The 19,313-nt window shown below is 51.4% G+C and overlaps 2 protein-coding genes across 5 annotated transcripts in view; one reads left to right on the top strand and one right to left on the bottom strand.

Moving 5' to 3' along the window:
* Positions 1–12,974, top strand: part of ITSN1 (intersectin 1) — a 147,591-nt gene extending 134,617 nt beyond the window's left edge. For all 4 annotated transcript variants that reach the window (XM_066599017.1, XM_066599015.1, XM_066599016.1 and 1 more), the window contains 2 exons: positions 1,166–1,339; positions 5,082–12,974. In XM_066599017.1, coding sequence (XP_066455114.1) covers positions 1,166–1,339; positions 5,082–5,230 — 323 coding nt within the window. In that variant the 3' untranslated portion in view covers positions 5,231–12,974. The remainder of the gene's footprint in view (positions 1–1,165; positions 1,340–5,081) is intronic.
* Positions 12,975–14,026: 1,052 nt separating this feature from the next.
* Positions 14,027–19,313, bottom strand: part of ATP5PO (ATP synthase peripheral stalk subunit OSCP) — a 6,178-nt gene continuing 891 nt past the window's right edge. Inside the window, 7 exon segments of the mRNA XM_066599009.1 lie at positions 14,027–14,207; positions 14,739–14,825; positions 15,307–15,321; positions 15,323–15,420; positions 16,918–17,047; positions 17,404–17,514; positions 18,273–18,323. Of these exon segments, the coding sequence (XP_066455106.1) occupies positions 14,094–14,207; positions 14,739–14,825; positions 15,307–15,321; positions 15,323–15,420; positions 16,918–17,047; positions 17,404–17,514; positions 18,273–18,323 (606 nt within the window). The 3' untranslated portion in view covers positions 14,027–14,093.

The following is a 19,313-nucleotide window of genomic DNA, read 5'->3' as shown; positions in this document are numbered from 1 at the left end:
CTTTAACAGTCCTAGTAATAATAGTGCCTCCCCACATGAGCCTCTGGCCAAGCAGTAACCCTGTCATCAAGCGCAGTTGGGACCGGGTGCCGCTGCAGCACTCAGAGAAGATCCTCACTCCCCCTCCCAGCATCTGCGTTCCTGCAGGTACCGTACGCAGCACAGACAGCACAGGGGCACAGATGCCAGGAGGAGGAGTGAGCACCTTCTCTGAGTGCTCCGATCACAGGATCACTTCCAGCCGGAGATGCTCACACTTTAGTTCGATTGTTAACATTTCTATTCCGCCGTTCCTGGAGTGGAAGGTTGCTGACCAGTATGGCTGCCATCACCGCGATTATTACCCGGCCTTTTCAGAATCCGGTGCAGCACATAGCGCTGTCCTATGGGACTTTGGGTTCTATCACTGTGTAACTGGGCAGATTAACCATTTTCGGGGGGGCTGCGAAAGTTGGGTAACTATTTCTGGAAGCTGTCATGAAGGCCATATTTGTTGTCACCCTGTCCTAGAAACAAATGTAGGTCCTAATGTCCACGGCACGCAGTGTGCCCGCTGCGGATCTAAGCTTCAGATCAGCAGCAGGTTAACTGCGAATCGTGCTAAAAATGTTTTTTTAATAATTGCGGGTGGTCGCCGATTCTGTGTTTTTTTCTGCACTGGTGTTCGCGGATTTGAATTGCGGATTCCGCGCGGAAATGAATGAAAAACAAAATGGCCGACAGATGCTTCTTAGAAAACCCCATTTCCCCACCCACCAGGCTTTAAATCCGCACGTGTGATCCACAAATGCATTTAAATGTATTTGCGGATTGCTGCGGATCCGTGACTCCCATAGACTTCAATGGAGCACGATCCGTGCGGAATCTGCAATGAAAATAAGGCAGGCTGCGATTTCAGATCCGCGCGGATAGTAAATACCATAAAATCAAATCCGCGGACCTAAAATCAATTGCGGAAGCTTCATTCATTTCTACGGACGGCGAATCCACGCGGATTTCCGCGGTTCAAATCCGTCCGTGGACATTGGGCCTCAGAGTCAGAAGAAGCAATTGGTTCCGGCTTGGTGGACGGACCGTCATCTGCTCATCCTTCCAGGACTCTGACGTTAGCGCCTCGGCGTGGTGGACGTGAGATCTGAGCCGTGTGTTCTTCTGTTTCTCGCAGGGAAGAGTAATCCGTACTGTGAGATCACGATGGGCTCCCAGTGCCACATCACAAAGACCATCCAGGACACCCTGAACCCCAAGTGGAACTCCAACTGTCAGTTCTTCATCAAGGACCTGGAGCAGGACGTCCTCTGCATCACTGTGTTTGAGAGGGACCAATTCTCCCCAGACGGTCAGTACTGCGTTACGGGGCGGCAATTTATTAAAGGGACCCTCCGGTTTCAGGACGTATTCTGTCTCAGGCCCACGGGGGGAGGGGGGATGTTACCGGCACTTGTTCGTCAGCTCTCCCATTCTGCGGCTTTAGGTCCCATTTGACCAACAGGATCTTCAGACTACCTTATTCCCCATAATGCATTGAGAGGGTTGAGCCGGCTGCACAAAACCGGATTTGAATAGCAGAATCTGCGATCGTCACCCGTGCGGATGATCCGCGGTATTCCGCACCCATTCAAAAATAGAACATTTGCATATGAGCAGATAGATTGCGAGCTGATTGAAAATCGTAGCATGTTCTATTTTTGTGCAAATGACTGATGGTGAGCATCCGCCGTACAGGAAAAGAAGGTACATGGGGTTGCCGGCCGCGGTCAGAGACCCATTCCACTGCGGGCTCCGACTCGTTCATGTGCAGGCGGTCTTAGACTTCCAATGCACTATATCTGCTTTCTGATTGGCCAGAGCTGCTCATGTGATTAACATTGGCTAATCAGACAGCAGTGCCCAGTGTGCATTGGGTAGGTAGAAAATTGCTGCCGCTGTATTGGATGGCTGAAATCCAGGACCAGAACCGGCGGATCAGACGGGGAGCAGAGAACCGAGGGGTAGGTGACATACCACCCGCTCCTGACCAGGGACAGAATTTTATCGTGAAACCAGATGGTTGCTTTAACCCTTTCCAATCCACTGTCTGACGTCTTCCTACATTCTGATTAAAGCTTGTACATCTCCAATGTCAGAAGACGTCCGACAGGGTATTCTTACCGTCTGTTGCCAGCCACTCCGCTGTCAGAGCCTCTCTGGTGCACACTCTTTAGCCAGCAGATGGCACCATTGTATAACAGCAACAAGAGAAAGCCTTTTAGGAAACCCTGAATCCAAAATTGGATTGAAAAGGGTTAAAGGAGTATTTAACTGATGGTCTATACCCTGCATAGTAGTTGATAGATGGGGGTCTGCTGCTCAGCAGCCTGTCCAGTGGGTGATTGTCCAACCCGCTGCACTGTGCTGCTGGTCGTACATTTTTATCAATGGTCAGAAGAAGCGGGGAGAAACAGAGGCGCCAGCTTCACTCCCATTGAAGTCAATAGAGGCTTCTCCTACACTTCCTGCCCAGGAGAGGACGTCCTGGCGATGCGACAGCAGGAAGCATCGAGGCGCTTACCCTGCTTCCTCTGACCATTGATGCGCAGTGCAGCCGGCCAGACGATCAGCTGATGGACAGGACCCCCCCATCCATCAACTACTGATGACCTCAAATGAAAAGACTGGAATACCCCTTTAAGGACTCGCCAGACGCTTGTGCAAACCGCGGCGCACCTCCGTGGATTTTACTGTATGTGTTACATGATGCGTAAAGAGACGAAGAAGATCCGTCAGCAGCAGATTTACTTTTCTAGGATACAAATGAACGAGGACGGATGTCACATTAACAGTCAGGCTGTCTGTCCGCGGCCGTGACGGAATATCGCCAGCGGGGGTGGAGGGGGGAGCACTGACGGGTCTCATAGGCTCACTGCAGAGAATCGCGGCATGTCGTGATTTGAATCCCGCGAGCGGAGAATCCCTATGATTCTCCACTCGTGAATGTCGGGCTGCGCCTTCCATAGTTGGCCTATGAAGAGCGTGTCATGCGAGGTCCGCGGGCGGTTCATCGGACAGGAGGCCTTCGTGTTCACCGCTGTTCTGGTTTCACTAAGTAAATGTTGTTCTTTGTATAATGTAAAGTTTTCCAATATACTTTCTGTATCCATTCTTCACAGTTTCCAAGATCTCTGCTTGCTGTCATTCTATGGGAATTTTCCTTAGTTTACTTCCAGTGAATAAACCTCTGTGCTGGTCATGTGATGGACCCATGGGTACATGGCTCATGTCCTGTAAGGAGCCTCCATCTGTGTCCATCACATGACCGCGGCTGATATTTAATTACAAAAGTACACCCTTTTTTAGAGCCCCCCGTACTCTCACGATTGGTGCCCCCTGTATGGTGATTCCCCCCGTGACCCCGAAGTGCGGCATAAAATCACGGGACAAGTTTTCTGCGGATCAGTTTAAGTATGAATCCACATTAGATGGGAAAATTCATCGGAGTGACTTCCAGCGAGGCCGGTCATCGGTGCTGGACTAGCCGGGGTCTCACTGCCAACCGCGGGGGGTTTCTCATGTAACGATGTGGACAGTATACCGAGAATGGCGCGGTGGAGGAAAACAGCCAGTGAAAGGAGATCCTGTGGGCAGAAATAACTCATCGCTGAAAGGGGTCGGAGGGGGATGTCAGGAATCGTTCTGACCAACAGGCTGCACAGTCAGCTGAATACAACGCCAGAGCTCCAACTAACGTGTCCGAACGCACAACTCGCCGTTCCTCCGCATGGATGGGATAACAGCATATCTCCTGGTCAGATGGGTCCAGATCTCTGTTGTTGATGGGAGGTCAGAGTTTTGCGCAAGCAGCATGTCTACCATTGTGTGTAGCAATCGCTCTTCTGGGAAGTAAGAAGACCAATTGCTGGAGTTTTGGGAGGAGAATGTTGTCCCCTTCTTGTCTGATGGAGGATTCTGGCCGCTCCGCAGTCCTCTCTCGCCTTTACTGGATTTTCTGTTTTATGATGCGCCCAAATGTTTTATAATGGTGGACGGTCTGGACTGCTGGCGGCCGCTTCACCCCGGACTCTTCTTCTGGAAGCCATGCTGCTGTGATGGATGCAGTATGGGGTTTAGCATCGCCCTGCTGATATATATATATATATAGCCTTCCCTGTAAGAGCCGTTTGGATGGCGCAGATGTTGCCTCTATACACTGTCAGCATTCATAGTGTGCGCTGCCCGTGCCATAGGCACAATGCCACCCCAGACCGCCAGAGGTGCAGGACTGTGCGCTGATAACCAGTTGGATGGTTGCTCTCCTCGTGATTCCTGGAAGTGTCCCTGCGCCCGTGCGGTGAATACATTACAGAATCAGGCCTGTATATAATGCAGCACCGACTGAGGGCCCGCAGATCTCCAGCATCCAGTACTGACCGTCGGCCGTGTCTCTTGTATGCATGTGTTTCTCCAGATGATATTCTGTGCTGTAGATGGTGGATATTCAGTCTTCACACTTTTATATTGAGGAACATTTTCTGAACTTGTTCCACAACTTTTAACCAGTTCCCCACAGATCGGTGACCTCGGACCATCTCTGCTTCTGAGAGACTCGGCCTCTCTAACAGGCTCTTTTGATACAATTAGGTGACTTAGTAGAAAATGGACCATCCAGTTATTTTTCATTAGTACTGCTTACTTTTCCAGTCTTTTGTTATTCCTGGTCCAACAGTTGTGAGATGTGTCGCTGCCTCCCCGCGCGCGCACACGCATACTGTTATGTGTTCTATGTTCTGCTGTGAATGACATATGGTTAGCATATTTTATTCTTTATTTCTTAACAGCTATTTACATTTTACACAGCGGCACAACATTTTGGAAATTGGGGTTGTGGGTGGGGCTCTAATAAAGAGACCATTCAGTGTATGAAGTGTTTTATTGAATGACAGCAAGCAGAGATTTTGAAATCCTTAAGGAATTGATACAGAAAGTAAATTAGAAAATGGTATAACGTCTCATTCTACAAGGAGTAACATTTCCTTGTGGCCCCTGAAGACCTCGTTAGTAGAATCGTTATCAGTCACTGTAACTTGGATTTTCTTCTATTTCAGATTTTCTGGGGAGAACAGAAATCCGAGTTGCGGACATAAAGAGGGACCAAGGCTCCAAGGGCCCCGTCACCAAATGTCTGCTCCTCCATGAGGTCCCCACGGGGGAGATAGTCGTCCGGCTGGACTTACAGCTATTCGATGAAACCTAAGGGGGAGGGGCAGGTGCCCGCGTCTGTCTCCTCCTCCTCGGCCGCTCCCGCCAGCCTTTCATGATGGTACATCGTCGCCAAAACCCGGATCTAACATCTCCGTTTTACCATCGTAGATTTTTAATTGGAACGACCATTTTCTAAGAAAATGTCGGTGTTTTCTATGTGGGACGTCATTTTAGATTTTAGGATGTTGTTTCTTTCGTCTCTGAACACAAACGACCTTCGCTGTGATGGACTCCGCCGCATCGCCGCTCGCTCGGGAGGAACGCTTACATTCCCTGATGAACGGTATAAGAGTTGCTGCTGCAGAACTACAACCCCCAGCAAGTTCAAGAGCTGCTGCGGCGACAAGCTGGGATTCGTAGTCCTAGGAGGCTTTCGTTTGTCTAAGTCAATAGAGGATATTTGACCAAAATGCAGCGGAGACCGCGGCCCGGAGGCGACGCGTACGAAATAACGTGCAGTGATCTACTCAGCTGCTGGTTCCCTGTTTTTAGGAGCCTGTCGTGAATGAGCAGACGTTTTCATGGATGATAGCGCCACCTAGCACTAGATTTATAACTGTCCATTCCACATAAGCCAGTGGCAAGGCACTCGAGATCAGCGGTCACTGTAGGATGAGCGTTGGGATTTAAAGGGGTTCTCCACTATTTCAGACTATGGGTGCCGCCGCGTAGGTAGTGTGGAGTGACAATGTGTTTCTTGCACAAGCACAGAGGCTGCTACATAGGATGCATTCCAGGGGGGGGGCCAGTCGTTCACTTCAGACCAAGGGGTGGCGATGGAAAAATCTTACAAGACTAGCCAGCTAGTAGCTAAATCAGGCATCCGATTGGTTGTGATACGGTACAGAGCAATGGGCCGAAAGCTGGCCGTAGACGGAAGGATTTTGCACGGACCACACAAATGTGTTTATGTTAAATACTGCAGTGCTCAACAGAGCTGTGAAGTCTGTAAGCCATGACTCCGCCTCCATGTCTCCGACTCCACAGCCCTGGTGCTTAACAGAGCTGTGGAGTCTGTAAGCCAAGACTCCGCCTCCATGACTCCGACTCCACAGCCCTGATCTTCAACAGAGCTGTGGAGTCTGTAAGCCAAGACTCCGCCTCCATGACTTCGACTCCACAGCCCTGATCTTCAACAGAGCTGTGGAGTCTGTAAGCCATGACTCCGCCTCCATGACTCCGACTCCACAGCCCTGGTGTTTAACAGAGCTGTGGAGTCTGTAAGCCATGACTCCGCCTCCATGACTCCGACTCCACAGCCCTGATCTTCAACAGAGCGGTGGAGTCTGTAAGCCATGACTCCGCCTCCATGACTCCGACTCCACAGCCCTGGTGTTTAACAGAGCCGTGGAGTCTGTAAGCCAAACCTCTGATTCCTTTATTTTGCACACCAACTTCACCCAAAACTGACTCCACAGCCCCGGGCTCAGATGTTGGCTGTGAAGCCCCTCAAAGGGTTTTTGTGAGGCTGCCCTCAATGTGCATAAACCACGTACATGAGTCCTTATAGGTCCCTATATAGTTGCCTGGTTTCAGTCTCTGCCATTCTGCTGCCTTCTCCCATTGCACACGCCATGACTGTTTACAGTAATCACTTCCACCCCGGCTCTCCTACGACAATCGTCACCCTAGCATCTCAGCCAGTGTTTGTTCCACCCACCATCTACCCCCGCATTGCAGAAACCACTCGTAGTGATGCTGATTGGCTGAAGGCAGCTGACAGGCACAGCCTGCAATGTTCCTCCCAAATGTCCTTTCCAGTTGGATGCTAGGATAGAGGCTGGTCGCTGTATAGTGGGAGGTTCTAGAGGTACTTTACCTAAACGTATGATGTTCAGCCTGAATCTGCTAGTTTTATCCGTATGGACAGGCGCTACGTCTTTTCTGAATCCTGGTACTAATATTGGGAATATTCTGTGGAGTCGGTGCGATCGCCTTGTAAGAGGTCCCTGTATAGCGGCACGAGTTCACCCGAGCTTAAAGGGGTATTACCATTTTATAAAGCCCAGAAGTATTGCTGAGTTATGCTATCCCTTTATGACCTATTGGACCCCCACTGAATCTGAGACTGACGGGGTGCAGCACCGATTTATAGGGGTTGTCCGAATTGCTTTTTATTACAGCCCCGCCGCAGGTTAGTCATCCCTCCCCTGATGGTCCCTTTCTGCTAATCATCACATGACCTGTAACGCCACCATTTTTTTGCATCTTTGCCCAGTGATGTCCCGTATACAGGTAAAGCGTGTGGTTTAGGGGGGCTGTTAGGGGCGTGGCTTATCGTAACGTATGATTTTACCTCTATTATTCCAGTGGCCCCAGTACTTGTAGTGACCCCCTTAGTGGCCCTAATAATACTAGTCCCCCTCCCCCTCTTTGTGTACCTCTGGCAGGCAGAACCACAGCATGAAGTACTTTATCTCACTCTGTAGCTCCAGTCTGGGCTCTGCTGATATAATTGGAGACTCTGACCGCTCCCTCCTGCATTCCGTGCTGCGGGAAAAGACGTCGGGGAAGGGAGGGGTCAGAGTCTCTGATTAGTGGTGGCCGACAGGGAACTACAGAGTGAGATAAAGCACTTCATAGCGGGGAAGGGGGGGGTCTTATTGAGGGTGTTGGCGTCATCCAGTTAGGTCACGGGTGCAGCCAATGTAACCACGGGTGGAGCGGAGCGCTGGGCTGCTCTTACTAGATCTCGCTACATTCCCTGCAACTTTTTCTGGAAAACCCCTTTAAGGGTTCGTTCACACTTTGCAGAAATACGGCCACAAAATCGTTTACTATTAAAGTAAATCCTGTCTAGATGTAGAGGGGGAAACCGCTGCGTATTATCTGCTGTAGCGCTAAGCTGCGGTTTTGCTGCAGAAATTCCGTAACAAAGTGCGAACGCTGCGCCCACTGCGACATTCCACCTGTGTAGGGAAGTGCAGTCGGCTCTGTTGATTGGAGGAGGTCCGTGCGGCGCAGCAGATACGTTATTGCGGCGCCGTCGCTTGCAGTATTGGTGGGAGTCCCGCAGGTTGAGAAACTAATGGCATTTCCTGCATTATTGGGTTACGTTACAAAGTGGAAGAACCGTTAAACGTGTCGTGTGAGATTCTTGAAGACGTTGTACCCCAAGTAGAAGATGTCCACAGGAGGGAGAACTTGCGGACTGGTGGGGGTCTCACTGTCAATCATGAGAACGGGGGTCCTAAGTCCCTCGCTGCCTGTCAGTGTGGGGGTCGCATCTCCCACCTGCACTGACATTACATTGGACAAGCATGGGCGGTCCGCACGCCATTCGTTTCACTGGGGCCGATGGAAGTAGCCGACCGCTTGCTGCGGTATCTCCAGTGGTCCCAGTGAAGATGGAGCGTCACTGTGCGAGCGGCATGCCAGTCAGTCTCCTCACTGCGAGGCGTGCAGTAAGCCCACCGGGGACATAAAGTCTCGTTCTGGAGAGTGTTAGACCCCCACGGATCAGCAGGTTACCCGCCATCTTGTAATTGTGGTCCAGCCTCTTTCTATCCGCAGTTCTTCCCTCCGTAAACGTCCCCCTCAGCCTTTAAGGCTGCCCTAACACCCCGCCGCCTGCACTGACCCCCGGTTTACAGAACTTCGTCGCTTCGTGACCGTCAGCCATTCAGGGGTGGGTAACAATTACTAGCAAGAAAGCCTGGAGTAAGACGTTTAACAGTAAGCGAGAGGTGGAGAACTAGAAGTCCCAGCCAACCCCTCTAACAAGCTGGGCCTTGATTTTGGATCTATGGCCGCACGGCTCGCACCGTCCGATAGGTCCAAATTGTCATTGCCACCGCAACAACCAATCAGAGCGCAGCTTCAACATCTCAAACTGCTGAGGTAAAGTGCAAGTAGTTCTGTGATTGGTTGCCGGGGGCCGTTGCCGTGGTAGAGGCCTGCTGTGCACGTCTCTGCTTGCCTCGAGTGTTGTTAGGGCCGAGGACACAAGATGGCTGGCTGCTGGACTAACATCATGTGCTCTGCGGTACACAAGATGGCGACCCGACTATTGTCATGTGATCTGTGGTACACAAGATGGCTGCTGGACTAGCATCATGTGCTCTACGGTACATAAGATGGCGACCCGACTATTGTCATGTGATCTGTGGTACACAAGATGGCTGCTGGACTAGCATCATGTGCTCTACGGTACATAAGATGGCGACCCGACTATTGTCATGTGATCTGTGGTACACAAGATGGCTGCTGGACTAGCATCATGTGCTCTGCGGTACACAAGATGGCGACCCGACTATTGTCATGTGATCTGTGGTACGTAAAAGCTGATTGCTGCCATTTAGTTTTTTTTTCAAAGTAAATGTAGCGCTGTGTTCGCAGGACAGCAGACTAATCGGACCACCAGAGTGACAACTACTAGGATAAGGTTATAAAACGGCTTCATTATTTTCCCAAAACAGCGCCCCCCTTGTACAGGGGTTGTGCCTGGTATTGCCGCTGCTCATTGTTCCCTTGAACAGTCCGAGCCTCTGACGCAGCATGAGCATGGAATGTTCCTGGGAAGAAGTGAGCCCCTTTTAAATACTTGGATGTTTCCTCCCACCACCAGCGCGGCCCCCCGGACCCTCTACAGTCACAAGAGCAGTAAAGGGGATGACATTTTGAAAATCCCATCCATCTGCTTCCGGAAAAAAACCTCACGAAACCCACTGCAGAAACGACGCGCGGCGCGGAATGTAAACCCGTAGCGTCAGAACTTTATTGCTATTTATGCTGCAAAATCCCTCAATCCTCCCAATGAGGGGTGAATACCGCGGAAAACACGTCTGCAGGGATCGGTGAGCGGACATTCTGCTGCGCATGAACGCAGTCGATAATCGCTTCTACGCTTTCACACAGGAGCGACGATCACTCAGTGAATGGAAGCTGAGCGCCGCTGATCGCAGTTTGAATTTTATGCCCGAGCGACAAACAAATTATTGCCCGCCGTTCGCCATATTTACTTTAATAGGATGGAGATACAAAAGCAGACCCCCCCCCCGGCGCGGTTGGTGGATGGAGGCAGCCATGTTTGTGTCATCTCACAGACCGCCGATAAGGATGTGTTTACACGGCGCTGATTTGGGGCAGATTTTGGTGATTTAATCCTTTCAATTTGAATTCAAGCTGGGAGCGAAGTCTGCGGATCGCACCAAAATCAGCAACGTTTAAACTTACACTAAAAGTGGGGGCTGCGGGCGGGGACCCCCTCGTGTGAGCGCTGCGGCCGGGGACCCCCTCGTGTGAGCGCTGCGGCCGGGGACCTCCTCGTGTGAGCGCTGCGGCCGGGGACCCCCTCGTGTGAGCGCTGCGGCCTCTACGCGCCATACATCACATAGCCGCAATGCCTGGTATTACAGCTCAATGCATTTAGGGCCAGAGGCGAATGGCGGGGACGCTGAGAAGAGGCCGCGGCGCTCGTTCATGCAGCTGATAGGACAACTTGTGTGATGTCATCGAGGCGCGAAGAGCGCAGCGCCACACCGGTACATTGTGAATAGCCGGAAACGCCGGGCGGGGACGCTGACGCTGACGGCACGGAGCAGAAATGATGCAGACAAAAGCTGCAATAGAACTGCATCCGGATTTCGACACGGTTTTTGCTGTAGATCTGCGGCAGATTTAACCCTTGTGGCTGAAGGGGCGGCGTCTGCTGCGGATCCACACCGATAGTACGCGGTTTACTGCAGATAATCCGCAGCATCTCCGCGCCGTGCGAACAGAACCTTACAGGAGTTTGTTTTCCCCGTGTCTTATTTTTGTGTCACATTTCTTCCTTCAGTCTTCACTGTGGCGTTACTCCTTATAACATTACTTCGGCGCCATTCCTGGCACAAGATCGCCTGGACCACATCTAATCTTCGAAGCCCCCCGTATGCGGAGCAGTTTGTCTTTGTGGTCGGCGGGGGGTCCGTGGTCCTTCCTCTGCTGAAGCATTTTGTACGGATTGCAGATACTGTTCTTGAACCGTCTCCCGTACAGCAGCGGCCATTTTGTGCGCTACCACGACGGGGCGGATTTAGCGAATACCGTAGTAGAGACGTTGTAACGTTGACTGGTCCACTATAGATGTGAAAAATTGAGCAGCGAGAGCCAGGTGGCGCTTGCCAAAATAGAATGGCGCATCCCACCCCATAGCTGCCGCAGTGTGTGATGGCGGGAGGTAATATTACATGTACGGGAATATGGAGAGAAGCTGCCAGTCGTGAATGTGTTAAAGGGAACATAGATTAACTGGGGTGGGGGGAGTGGTGTTTTTTTCCATCCACTAAAACCGCGCCATTTCATCCTTGTCCGCAGGTTGCCCGGTATCGCACATCACAGACACAACCTGGGGATAAGAAAAAATAAAAATCTGTTCTAATCTCATCCATTCTCTATGTAAAAGTCGGGCGGGCGTCTGTTGGGATCCCTGCTGCGGCGCTAGTGCTGACGTCGCCGTGACAGCCCGTTCCTATTAGTGTTTATGGCTGAGACTACTGAAGCATAATTTATTAGTTACTATGGTATGTGTTTTAATATGGTACGCACCGCGGTGGCGATACCGTCTAGTTGTGAAGAATCGGCCAGTACGGACCATTGCACAAATCCAGTGCACCGCCGCCTCCCAGCTGCTGGCAACTACAAGCCCCAGCAGGCCCAGAGAGCTGCAGGAGTAAGGCTGGGAGTTGGGCTGTAAGGCACTGCATAAATCATGAGATAAACCGCCTGGTCCCCGCGGCTCGCGCCACAAGTGGAGGGGCGGGAGTTCTACTGACCACTCGAATATAAAGGTACTTTGAAACATTGTAGGAAAGTTTCAGAAACAGTTTACATTTCATACGGAGGTTTTAGGGTTTATTTATTAGATGGTGCTGGATTATTTTTTTTTGTTTTTTGCACTTGGTGGAAAGTTTTAGTTTTTCTTCCCGTCACAGAATTAGAGCTCGTTCAGACGGGCGCATTGTGGCCATGTTTTTCGCCCGCTGCAGCGAGTATTTGTGCCACAAAATATGCACAACCCGCACATTGATTTTACACGCGCAGCGAATCCGCGGGTTTTCTGCACATGTCCATTTACTCTCGCCTAATGATTTCAATGGACAGTTGTGTGTCAGAGCGCCACGATTGGTCAGACCGCATATTATTGTTTGTAAATGACACAATCGCACGTAGTGTGAAAACATAAGCTGATGTGAACAAACCTATTGAGATCAGTGGGTTCTATTCACTGCATATTACGCTCCGCCGCACAAATGCGCTCGTGTGAATGAGCCCTACGGGAAGTCTTTTAGTCACTCCAGTAATTCCAGGCTTCTACCCGAGTGTAGGAGTTACAGTTCTGCTGTCCTGGCCGATGTGTCGTTGGGGTCCCAGCCGGGTACAGACTCGGCCACTGCAGCAATTTCTTGTTTTTAGCATTAAATTAAGGGGGTGTAAAAAATAATATATGGAGTAGGAAACCGCGTCGGCTGGGATCGGGTCGGTCTGGTAGCAGCGCTGCTTATTTGCACTTTCTCAATGTCCCCCTTTTAGACTTTTGTTGGGTTAGTAGACCGTTCATCCGTTCTCTCTAGTTTACATGTTCCCCGAGAGCCGTGCCACGTGGGCATCTTCAGGAAAGTGCCAAGGCAGCGGTACTGCAACGTGTAGCCCTCCGCCTGTTAGCAGACATATCAGAACTTTTTAATCGCCTCTTCTGTGGTGTTTGGACTTCATGTTTTGGTGGGGGATAAAAGTTTATTAAACTATTAGTGAAGTAATAAAGTGTCCGTCTTCATTTCTGGATCTGCCAGTTCATCATTATGGCGACGGAGTATAAACAGCCACCGATCCCCCGAGCGCGCCGTTAGAACACGGATTCAACCTCCGAATGTCAAACAACGGACGTTTCCCTTCATGGACCCAAATCTCAGATTGTGAGGAACAAGACTGAACACAACAGCCAGATGTATCATATCCCATATGGTGCAACCTCTGAGGGGGCGGCAATACTTTACCCAATGGTGCCGTTTGCAGAGTGTTGGGCTACAAAGCACATGCATGTGAAGCTGATGGTTTGCAACGGGTTCATCCACATTAGAGATCTTGTAGCCTGAAAGAACCCATTGGACACCAGGAGTATCACATGCAGGTAGTTTGTAGCCCGCGTGAAACAGGCCTTACTGAACTAAGGAACCCTACAAAATGGGATTTTCCAGCCAAATATTGGTGACCCATCCTCAGAATAGATCATCAGTAGTTGATCGTGGGGGTCCACCGCTTGGGATACCGTATGATCAACTGGTCAGGTGCCCGCTGCCAACACCACAACAGTGTCCAGAGCGGAAGCAGATAGCTCTGACCCCTGTATAGTGGCCAGTGCTTGTAACTGCACGCTTGGGTCCCCTTAAAAGGGATTGTACCAGAATCACATATTACCCCCCCATCCACAGAACCGCTGATCTCTATAATGAGACTCCCATGTCTTGGCTCTGCCTAGCACTGCAGGGGGTCACATCTCCCCCACCCCCTCCCCCATATCCTATGGAAAATGTGTCATGTTGGCTCCCCGGGTGATTTATCGCCGTGGATCTCGCTATGACATCTTGGCCGTGGACAGGCAGCCCAAGTCATGTCGAGGGTTTCTGCAAATAAAACCCACATCTCAGCTGATTGGAGGTTTTCTGTAGATCCCGAGATGCATGCAGCCCTCCGCACATGTGGTGGAGGGCTGCGAGCCCAGAACACCCTCATCATCCACACCTCAGCCCAGGGTACATGTGGGAACCTCACCGGGGACGGGGAAGACATCAACAACTCGGACACCGGATGAATTACACTCGGGAACATTTATTCAGCGGCTGCTCAGCAGATAAACTAGGTAGAGGACGGCCTTCTTACACGGTGTCCCTCATAATCTTAGCCAGTTTCTGGATCTTGGTTTTCGTGGACATGTCAACATATTTTTCCCCAATGCTGACAACCATCCCGCCCAAGATGGAGGGGTCAGTCTGAAAGGTAAAGTCACAAGATTAGATTATGGCATCAATCCGTCATCACAGGTTAGCGGCAGATGAAGATTTGTAAGCCTCCTCTATAATGTGCGGTACAACTGCCTCCTTATACAGAGGGCCACAGATGGGGCGGCCACCCCGACTCGCCCCATTAGAGGGGTTGTGCCAAAATAGACCCATCGACTATCCAAAGGATAGGTGACAAAAGTCTGATAAGTAGGAGGGAGGGGTCTCACCTCTGAGACCTCCACCAATTCCAATAAAAGGCGGACCGTGTTCCCCCTCCTTATTGTGGACTTGGCGGAGGAGACTGAATGGCGTGGCGGCTGCATGATGGAGTGGATGGAAATGGCCGAGTACAAGCACTCAATTATCTGCAAGAGTCCCCTTCAATCTCCTTCCTGACTGTGGTGGGTGGGCACAGGATTAGAGGGGGATTCAGTGGTGGGATTTCACCCCACATCGCACTCCCCTGTATCAGCCTAAGGGTTGAAGGAAGGGGAGGATCACACCCATTTTAACACCCACCTTGATCTCCAATTTCACATTCTCTCCCTTTGCAAGGAAACCATTGAGGGCCGACTTTAACTCCGTCAGACTGGCTTCATCCAGAGGCTGCAAACAAATGGTATGTAGTAAGTATGTGATGGTTTACAGGGAAGACACGAGCATCTGCTACACGACAGAGAACATTACTGGGTGCTCCTCTAGGGGGCAGAAGATGGCCGGAATTAATACAGACATGCGCACAAACCCTTTAGTTTAAACAGTCCTATCAGGTCGCTCGTCCCGCAACCAACAAGCCTTCATTACTCTCCGCCAACATAAAATAAGAGTTACAGCTCTTGAAAAGCTGAAACAAACATGAACATTTGCGCAATTGCTAGTCATTAAAGGGTTAATAACGCATATCCTGCCATCTCTGAAGAAAATGCAGACCACCTAAACTAACATGTTCTCCCATTAGTCAGAGCTGTGGAGACAACCCGGCCGAGGGGGAGAAGAAGCCGCTGCCTATTAACACTAATCACATTGGCGCGTTCTGCGGTCAGCGCTGCGCTTGGCCGGGTGGAGAAGCTGCGGACTGGACACTTACGGAAGCCGTGGTGACGGGAACACAGCACTTCTCCCCGGAAAGCACTCATGATTTTACCAAAAGCACCAATCACTTCGGGGGTATAACGCAAACGGCCGTTCTCAGCCAGCAGATCTGCGGAGGAAGAACACGAAGACATCAGGACTCGACCGCACAGAAGCATTACTATCCCTGGCAGTAGGACGCCTACCTGCACTGAAGCCCACCATGAACAAATAAGGAAAGGAGAACCCCCCGGGGTCCATTCATCTATGCCTTTCCAGGAGGAATAACAGAGGGACGGCATAAGGAAAAATTGTAAGAAAAAAGGTTGTGGACTAAAACAGACATCTGAAACAAGCTGAAGTGTAACGGACACTTCAGAAAATGATGTCGTGTGCAGGGGAGGGGGGGATGGAGGGGGGGGGGGGGGGGGGGGGGGGAGGGTCGCACCATTTATGGCAGTATAGGACTTTTACAACCTGCAGGGGTAAAAGCTGAAGGAATGTTATCAGCGCTGCCCGAGGACTCAGCGTGCGGTCCCTCTTATCAGGGATGACGAATTTTAAGCTGAGCTCAGCGATGGACGAACAGTGCAGGATAGGCGCACATTTACACGCAACGATAATCGCTCAAAAGATGACTTTTGGGCGAATTTTGAGCAATAATAGTGTGTAAAAGGGCCTTAAGTCTCCGATTCTGTCCCTCCTCCTCCTCTCCAACTTCACTGAGCAGGACTCATCATCTTCCTCCACTTCTTGTTCTGCTGATTTTGTATCAGAGGCATCACTTGACAACAGGCAGTGGTCAGCAAGTTGGAGGGAAGTGACAGCGCCCCCAGTGGGATTTTTGCACAAAAAGGCATTTTAGGCCACCAACGTAAACTGTAGTTTTGCTCTCATAACCAGTGATTTGGAGAGTTAGCGCCCGTTTACAGCACCCTGCAGTTTATGGCGTCGGGCACACAGATCCAATACAGCCGCAATACAAATCTGTGCTCCTATAATAAACTGCTACAAGAAAAATAGAAGGAGGTGGGGTGGACAGCAACAGACTACAGAGGAGAAGGCGGGGGTCTCACCGCACTGCAGGCGGAGGGTCTGACCGGGTCGACAACCTGTCAAACCACAATGCAGGGCAGAACTCTCATGGAGCAGAAGGGCGTAATGGGGGTCCACAGTGCAGAATCTGCAGCTCCGTAGGGCTTTGTGCACATGAAATACCAGCTACATTATAGGGGTTATCCAGCTGCAAACGATTGATGGGCCATCAATAGCAGATCAGTGGGGGTCCACAACCCAAAATCCCTACTGGTCAGCTTTCTTCTGGGTCAGTACACTTGTGCCCAGGCTGATTTCTGCAGGAAGCAGATGGCTCCGTTCTCACTCCAGTGGCCAGGTTCGGTACTGCAGTTGCCATTAAATTGAATAGGACCTTTGCCTGTAACAGCAAGTCTGGCCACTGCACTGTGAACAAAGATGTCTACTTCCTGCACCAGCACAGCTGATCGGTGGAGGCCACGGACAGCGGACACCCACGGGTCTAGTGCTGATGGCTTATCCTGTAAATAGGCCCATCAGTAGTTTGCAACTGAACAATCCCTTTAATCTGTGCAGGAAGTTGGATACTCACTGACGAAGTTGGAGGTGAGGGGGGAAAACTTTTCTTTAGCCAGGAGATCAGTGATCGTCTTCTGCTTCATGCTCCTCTTGATGTGGGGGTTTGTGATGATGACAGATAACTTGGGGTCCTTAATAAGAGTCTAAAAGACAGAACAAGAGAACGTATATGAGATGGGAGGTGAAGACAGGACAGATGGGGGGCCGCAGCCTGCCGCCGGAGACTATCCCATGCAGATGTCAGGCTCATCATAGTGGTGATGCCGATCGCTGCAGCCCCCGTGGAGGCACGCCCAAACACCGTACGAGTCGTGCCTACAAATGCTGTCGAACATTCTGCGGCTCCCCTATTACATCGGTGCTCTCTATTAGCCCATCAGAGTAACCTGTGAGAACTGGTCAAGCCCGCAGTAACCACGTCTACAGGTCCCACCCATCAGACTCTTCAGAGCCCCGTGCCCCTCCCCGAGGCCACTGCAGTTTGTGGTTTCGCACTCACGGACATTCTGTTCAGGTCCTTCTCCACCTGATCCAGTTTCTTCTCCTTGGAAGCGGCAGAGTAGAGAGCGGTGGCATAGCGGCCTTCCAATCCGTAGACCTGGATGGGCGGCTGAGGAGAGAAAAGGGAAAGAGTTGGAGAACAAAAACTTGTCTTTAGCCCCTCCCCAACCCATAACCCGCATATAAGGGGGCGGCGCACGTCCTGATGGATCAGCGCCTCCATTATAAATCAGCAAGTATTCTGTCCCCCCCACAGGCTATTACAGGGGAAAGAGAGACAACACTGAGTGGACAGCAGAGAGCGCCCCTAGGGACAGGAGATAAATGTCTGATCGCTGGGGGGCCAGTGACGGTGAGTCTGGCACACCCAGAGGCCCCTATGTGAATGGAGCGGAGGGGCGCACGCGCCAATTACTTGTATGGGATGGAGGGAGATTGCTCAGCATCAGTGTCTGCCGGCCATATAGAGGCCAGTGGAGCGGCGGACGGGCGTGTGCAGATCAGCTGCATCTACAGGGAATTCGGGTGGGCTGGTCTCACCATCACTGGAGATCCCAGCCGTTGGACCCCGAGGGATCGGACATTTATCTCATGGGAGGGGGGAATAAATAGATTACTCGAAAGCGCTGCGGAATACGTTGGCGCTGTACAAATAACAAGATGTATTCATTTTTAGTTCGATCCCTAACCCCGCGGTCGGCCGGACACCCCTCTACATATCAGACATATGGATGCACCGGTAAACCGCTTGTACAAGACCGGCCGTACAGAGGGGACGGCGAGCGGCACCTCCCACCAAGAATTATGTTTTCACACGTTAATCCCCCTAACGCCAATTATGTAACGGCCGGACCCCCACGGACTCACCCGCACTAACTTGGAAACAGGTCTGGAGACACTCGTGCTGAAGGAACGCACCTGGAAGAGAAGAAAGAGGGTGAGTGACGAATTCTGCAGCTTCACCTGCGAGATCCAACACAACTCTACCCCGGCGCCCATAATGGCGGTAGGACCGCACCGTCCCCAATACAATACGGTTTATCCTAAAGGTCACAGCGAGGAATTTATGCCATATAAAGGCAGGAAAAGGGCGCCGTGGGGTCAAATCTGCATGAGGGGTCTACAGGAACGGAGTCACCTGTGAGGGTCCGCGGAGATCTCACCGCTGGGGGAACGTTTCTGCCAGATCAGAAGCCCCCTAACATCTCACCATACAATGTGGGCCCCCCTATTAACCACAGCAGAGAGCCCCCGCATACCCACCCGTCCACGGTCACCCACTCAGCAGCAGGGTAATGTATGAGCCTCTGCAGCTCCTCCTGGCATTATCTGATCTCCAGGGATGAAGCGGACCCTCAGGGCAGATTCATCTCTGAAGGGTTTATAGGGTTGTGGTCATACCACGGCCAGCGGACTATCACAGCGGAGTCTGACACCGTGCCCGCAAAGACCCCATACTCAGCTCTCTGGATCCGCCGTGAGAGTCCCGTCCGCCGAGCATGCGCAGCGCAGTGCATGACGCGCAGCGGTGATGTGTAATCACGAGATACGTCCGCTGTGCTCACAACGGAGGGATCATGTGACAGGCGGCCTCCATTGACTATAACGGAAGCCGACTGTGCGATTTTCCATGGCGAATAGAACACGCTGCGGTTTCTTTCACGCTGAGGACTTCCGCCGCGTCAACATTGCAAGGCAAGAAGCTAATAGCTGCGGAATCATTTGTCCGTGGGGATCAGCGACATACTGTATGCCTGCGGGTACAGAGACCCGAGCCTCTCAAATGCGCAAATCAACACGCGGCTTTCCATCATGATTCCACGTCACGAAGTGACACGATGCATGTGACAGCGTGCGGTGAAACCTGGAGCTTGCCACTCGGCTGTCATGGTGGCCGGGGTCTTCTGA

This window comes from Eleutherodactylus coqui, chromosome 4, assembly GCF_035609145.1.
Source record: "Eleutherodactylus coqui strain aEleCoq1 chromosome 4, aEleCoq1.hap1, whole genome shotgun sequence".
In the NCBI taxonomy this organism is placed as follows: Eukaryota; Metazoa; Chordata; class Amphibia; order Anura; family Eleutherodactylidae; genus Eleutherodactylus; species Eleutherodactylus coqui.
This window is presented reverse-complemented; position numbering and strand designations above follow the sequence as displayed.